At 40.6% G+C, this 6,573-nt stretch overlaps 1 protein-coding gene across 2 annotated transcripts; it reads right to left on the reverse strand.

Moving 5' to 3' along the window:
• Positions 1-393: 393 nt before the first annotated feature.
• adcyap1b (adenylate cyclase activating polypeptide 1b) lies at positions 394-6,246 on the reverse strand. Of its 2 annotated transcripts, XM_066681721.1 has the most exons (5): positions 5,690-6,246; positions 5,021-5,125; positions 3,701-3,835; positions 2,697-2,801; positions 394-1,270 (listed from the first exon to the last, which is right to left on the reverse strand). In XM_066681721.1, exons 2-5 carry the CDS (start codon positions 5,122-5,124, stop codon positions 1,099-1,101), a joined length of 516 nt encoding a protein of 171 aa, XP_066537818.1. In that variant the 5' UTR covers position 5,125; positions 5,690-6,246; the 3' UTR covers positions 394-1,098. The 2 variants fall into 2 exon arrangements, with proteins under 2 accessions (XP_066537818.1, XP_066537819.1); XM_066681722.1 differs by lacking the exon at positions 2,697-2,801 and having other exon boundaries at positions 396-1,270.
• Between the last annotated feature and the right edge of the window lie 327 nt (positions 6,247-6,573).

Consider the following 6,573-nt stretch of genomic DNA (forward strand, 5'->3'; position numbering starts at 1 on the left):
AGGATCAGGTTGTATGAGCATGTTGAATACTCTTTAGTACATAGATACACAGAGCAAGCCTAAACAATGGAAAATGGAGGTATCTCAGAAGAAAACAAAGAGAAATAAGCCATTCTTAAAGCCCACAGAACACAAGAATCTGGCTTACATAAGACACACAGAGGTGGACTGCACATGCATGTATACACCACGTATATCATGCATACCAACGCAGGTGAGATGGAGTTTGTTGGGTCTTTAAGAGGGGCAATGTCCACTCAATTCATTCCCTTTGGGATGCATCTTCTCTTCGGCCTCATTCACAGCGTGGACGCTCGTGTAGGTCAGACAAGCGACTCTGCAAATGTCTCAACACAACTCACACAAACACCCCCCCCCCCCCCCCCCCCCCGCCCAACCCTTCTCTTCCCCCTGCCTCCTGACCACATCACAGCCTGTGCTTTACAGAGTTCAGCCTACATTCACTACCTCCCTGGGCCAACACCGGACAAAATAAAACTCTATCACTTCGCACTCTTTCGTTTTTGTTTTTTTTTGTTTGTTTTTTTGTTCCTCTTATGATTACAAAAATAAGTATAACATTCAGAACTTTGATTGTCTTTTTAAAATCTATTTATTTTTTTCTGCATATGATGAATTCCGAAAAAGAGAGATATGAAGCGCATAACGTTCAAGGTGCACAATTTTCATAGATATAGATGTATATAGATATGTATATTAATATTTTCCTACTTTTTTTTTTTTCCTTTTGGATAGTTTTCAACAAATAAAGCTATGTACATGGAACTAAAACCGATTTGGTCCACCAAAAAAAAAAGAAAAAAAATAGAGGAAAGGTAAAGAGGATAACTGTGCGGTCTCAAGTGCTTTCTTGTCGTACAAAAAAGAAAAAAAATAACAATGTTCTTAGTAAAATAATCATTTTAATGGCTTTACTTCATACATAAGTACATGTTGAAAGAAACACAGGCGCGATGCACTGGATTTTAGTCGGTTATGTTGGAGGGGCTTTGGGGGGCTGAATGTACAGAGGGGTGGTGGGCAGGTGGAGGAGGGGGGCAGGTGTTTTTGTCTGGTGGGGGGGATTTTTTTTCCTGGCTACAAATAAGCAAACCGACGTCCTTTGTTTCTAAATCTTTGTCTGTACCTTCTGCCCAGAACTGCGGCCAGATATTTCTTGACGGCCATTTGCTTTCGGTAGCGGCTGTAGCTGTCTGTGAAGATCCCATCCGAGTGGCGCTTGGACAGTGGCTCTTCTTCATCCTCTTCACTGTTAAAACACACACACACACACACACAGTCTTATTAATAAAAACTGCCTGAGGGTATTGAGGCATTATAAGTCTGTTTTTATATATAAACAGCACAATGTTAACTCTGAACACTCTAGGTATAAAACCATAAACGATTCATATATATTATTATTATTATATATATCATCTAATATAGGTACTAATATAGTCAAATATATAAGTATAAAAATAATACACATTTTTTTTTTAAAAAAAGCATATATGTAAATAACTGTAAAACCTATAATATAAGGATATTTTTCATAAATCAACAAATATGAAAATAACATTAAAATTATGAATACATATATAGTACACTTTTCGTACACTAAGAAAACCTTATTCACGTTTTTTTAACAAAGCCTTCCCAGTAAACAAGGAACGTCCCTGGAAGTTCAAAATAGGTCTAAAAGTAGTCTGTCGTCAAGGACATATTTTAAACGTCAATGGACGTCCAAATTCCATCGTAATAAGTTAGTTAAGTGGTGACCAATCGATAACATCAGTGGACGTCCAAAACGCGTTTTATACAAGTAATTTATTTCAGGACCAATTAATAACGTCAATGGACGTCGAAATACGTCTAATAGTCGTCTTTTCAACGTCTGTGTTTGGACGTCTTTTCAACTTTCATTTTCAACCTTAAGAGAACGTTGATTAGACGGCAGTCATTACGTTATTTCAACGTTGAATCAACGGCTAAATGTTTACTGTATTATATGGCAATGACAATGAAACGTAGTGTAGGCACGTGTTTAACGAATCTTAAATTATATAACGTTAAAACTAACGTTTTTAAAAAATACATCCATATAACGTAGAATATGCACGTTTTTTTTTTCATATAAAGCCGAACATTGCGGCAGCATTTATACGTTATATGTACGTTCTACTAATAAATAACGCCGTGTTAAACGTTAAATGCGCACGTTTTCAATCCCAACGAATTGGCAACGAAAGTGGAGCCTTTAAGCCTCGGAGGAGCCTCATAAATGATGCATAGTGGAGATGGAGCGTGTTCTGGCGCCATTCTTTAGCACCCCCCACCCTTCCTCTTCCCAAGGCGTTTAACCACACACACATACACACTTCTACACCAGCGTACACACTTCTACACGCGTCTGTTATTGTCTGAGCGAGTTTTTAGTTCGTTTGGGAACAAAGAGTCGAGGGAAGACCCACAGACAAGACAAAGAATACAGATATTACAAATAAATAAAAAACACAGGTGAAGGGGAACGGGAAGGGAAAGTGCGGAGAGGATAACGGGAAGACCCCCACCCCGCCCCTCTGTGAGGAAGAGGAGGGGGTGTGGGAAATAAAACACACAGGAAAAAAAAAGAAGAAGCCAAAATATAGATGAATGCAACAAAGGAAAGCAAAGGAAAAGAAAAAGGCCCTTACCCTACACGCACTGCCATCAGAGAATGCAGATATTTTCGCGCTGATAACTGAACCAGGAGGTCCCTCAAGGCTCTATCTAATAATCCATCTGCATGCCTTTCCGCTCTGAGGTAACACACACACACACACACACACACACACAGTGTCAGTGAGAGAGATGGGACACCACAACAATGCGTCCGACTCCGTCACGGTGTCCCAGAACTTACTGAGCTGTCTCTAAACATAACTCGACCACTTCATTTCCATTCATTTCAGCAGCGCGCGGCCATTTTGTCATGTCCGGTGGATAGTTCTAAGCTACAGGTATTCGCCGATTAAGATGCAACCTGGCTCCGCCTCAGACTATTGTTCACTGGACAACTTTATACACCCCCCCCCCCCCCCCCACACCACCTCGAAGCAGTATTTACTGGAGTGACGTCACCAGGAGGTGGAGAAAAACGTACATTTTAAGCTTAAAACTGTAATGACTTTCAAAAATACTGAATATCACACAAAGCTTCGCGAGGAGGCACAATAGGGGAGAGGAATGTAGGGAGCAAGGCAGCTCCGTGAGAATTGAGACACACCCTGTGCCTCAGCCGAGAAACGAAGGAAAACTAACGAAACGCAGTGCTTCATCCTCAATATCCACCCGTTTTCCTCACACTCTATAAATCTCTCTCTCTCTCTCTCTCTCTCTGTCTGTGTGATTTCCATTTTATTTTCTAAACGGAGTATATTTCTGCCCGTACTCTCATTTTCTGTGCAGTTATCTACTACGCTATCTCATCTCTACCGTTCACACGGTTGTTCGTGTTGCTGGACTAACTGCGTTAAAACTACAGCGAACGAAAAATAACAACAACAACCGCAACAACAAATAAAATGACTTAAATTAATTTAAAAAAGCAAATGAAACATTACGGGACATTAATTCCGAGAAACAGAGGGAGCAGACAGGAGCATACTGAGGGAGGACGGAGGGACGGAGGGAGGTGTGTTCTCCGGCCGCTGCTCACCTCTTCTCAGGCGGGTAATACAGCGTGTACATGTCGTCCGACAGCGGCGGAGAACTGCGGATGGACAGCGGCTCCGAGTCAAAGGCGAGGTCCCCCAGAGAGTTCCCGTCCTCATCGAACACGTCGCTCTCTAATCTAGAACCAGGAACAATGCTGGAATTTAGAATCCGGAGTTTAACATTCCCCAAATCCCAGAATTCTAATTCCATTTGCTCTTTCAAATTTCAAAAATTCTCACTGCAACATAATTCCAAAATATATAATTACAGTTGTCTATCTATCTATCTATCTATCTATCTATCTATCTATCTATCTATATAAAATATTATATATAGTTTATAATAATATAACTAATACGTAATATAATTTATATATGTACCGTTACCCCTATACGTTTTGTTTTTAAAAAATATATTTTTGTGACGCATTTTACAAAGAATTACATTACTCTACTGTCTTAAAAGTATTTAAATATATTTTATACATTTTTAAAAGCGTTTACAAAAATAATAAACAAATAAAATATACGTACTAATTATAATAATGTGGAATTTAGCAGCCAGTATATTTCTTCATAATTATTTCACATTTTTTTAAGCAACAAAATACAGTGAACCAGTTCCTGTTTAAAGCCACATTCCACGTGTCGATTTCCCGCTGATGTTTTAATGGATCTACATCAAACTACAAAAAAAAATCAAACTACAAAAAAAAAAAAAAAAGGGAACGTTCCCAACGGCTTTCTTTTTCCTACCCGTATTCCGAAGAGGCCCCGCCCCTCGGTGCCGGGATTGGCGGGTTGTGTCCCGCCTCCTGAATACTGATTGATAACTTAGTTTTCGGCTCCTGTGCTGTGATTGGTTGGTAATTTAAATTTACAAATTGTATGCCCAAAAGAGCCGGGATGATTAGAGACTAGTGAGCCTCGGAGCGGGGCCGGAAAACGGGCGGAAATACGCGAAGTAAAAAATTATAAAGAATTATACAAATAATTATAGTAATTGTGATTTTTTTAACCGAAGTCTCCTTATGGCTACAATGGCCAATGGCCGGTCAATTAGTTTTCACACAACATTAGATCAATTTAAATGAAACGAAACGCTAACGAATTTGCGTTGGTTTCAGAGCACTTCGTTACAGAAGGCAGAATTAATACATTTATCAAATATGAAATCCCTCAGACCGTGTCCGTACGTTAATAATACGGCTGTAAATTTGCAAGAACAAAGTATAAGTGAAACATTATTAAAAAATGCATTAAACGGAAAAATCAAGGACGTTTTTAAGTGAAGAAGTGAAGCGAAATGTGAAGGTTCGTACCTCGTGTTGGGGAAGGTGATCCCAACAGGCGTGCAGTAGGCGCTGGAGTGCATTAAGATCCCATAGATGAGCAGAGCCAAAGCAGCTTTACTAGTCCTGGCCATGCTGGAAAAGAACGACACACGTCTATTAATAAACATAGCTGTACACACATGTGAAAATACTTAAACCGTTAAAAACACTAGAAATGTATTGGAACGGATGTAAATTGTAATAGTACAAATAACGCTAGCAGTGCGTGTTTTTAACGTTTTTATCTTGAAAATCTACCGTTTCTATGTACATCTATTTTCACAGTCAATTTTTTTAACGAAGTAATACATTTCTGCTTTGAAGCGAGGCGTCATTTCTAGAACGATGAGGGAAAAGCAGCTATTAAAAAAGTTATACACATTTTTTTAAAGAAACGTTTTCAGGGCTTAAAAAGCTGTTAATAATTTTTAGGAACGCCTTGCACAGTTTTTCTCCAATCAGACGACAAGAAAAAATACGGCGATGTTTTAAATAAAAACGTTAAATGTAAAAAAAAAACTACTGCACGCGGAATTCCGTCTAAAAAATAAATAAATAAAAAATCCGTGTTCTTTTTTTTCTTTGTTGTTTTTGTTTGTTGTTGTTTTCAGAGCCCGGATGAAGGCGCGAAGTCAGAAGAGGGAGACGAGCACGTACCTATAGCAGGGTTTGGGAGAGTGAGAGAGGGAGAGGGAGAGAGAGAGGCTGGCTCTGCTCGGGGTGCGGCTGGATGTGTGCAGGAGGGAGAGAAAAAGGGAGAGGAGAGGTGGAGAAAGAGAGAGAGAGAGAGAGAGAGAAAGAGAGAGAGGGAGGGTGGGGGGGGTCTTTTCCTCGCAGCGCCTCTCCTCCCTCAGAAAGCGCCGCTCCGTGCTGTTTTCCCGCCGAGCTCTCGCGCTCCTCTCGCGCCTCTCTCCACTTTATTAAAGCGGGAAAAGGGAAAAGCGCACGCGCCGCACACACCTTCGCCAAACAAAAGCACGGAGGAGAAAGGGAGGTGCGCGCGCTGCGTCTGCGGGGCCTCTGCTCGTCCGTCCGCACTTTTCTTGCTCTCTCTCTCTCTCTCTCACTCTCTCGCTCTCTCTTTCTCTCCGGTTCGTCCTCTTCTTGTTGTTTCTGTATTGTTGTTCTTTTTTTGTGTTTGTTTCTTATTCTCTCGCGCGCGTCAAACTTTCCGCCCCTCCACCGTCCTCGGAGTTTTATCCATGAGAGCGCGAGCTCTGCCTCCTCTTCTCTTTTTTCACCTCCGAGGCGCATTAAGTATGCTGCTGACGTCACCAGCCTTCCTCCCGGAATATGACGGCGCAGCGCCTTCCTCATCCTCTCTCTCTCTCTCTCTCTCTCTCTCTCTCTCTCTCTCTCTCTTTCCGAGGCACGAACTTTACTCGCTTTTCGGTTTTTTAACTTCTTGGGTGTTTTTTTCAAAGAATTGGAAAACTCCAACTTTCTTTCTTTCTTTTCTGTCTTTATTCTTTCTTTCATTCTTAGTTTTCTCTCTTTCCTGTGATTTTTCTTTCTATTTCTTTATTATTTTTTTGTCTTTA

The sequence above is a fragment of the Hoplias malabaricus genome, chromosome 9, assembly GCF_029633855.1.
Source record: "Hoplias malabaricus isolate fHopMal1 chromosome 9, fHopMal1.hap1, whole genome shotgun sequence".
Lineage (NCBI taxonomy): Eukaryota > Metazoa > Chordata > Actinopteri > Characiformes > Erythrinidae > Hoplias > Hoplias malabaricus.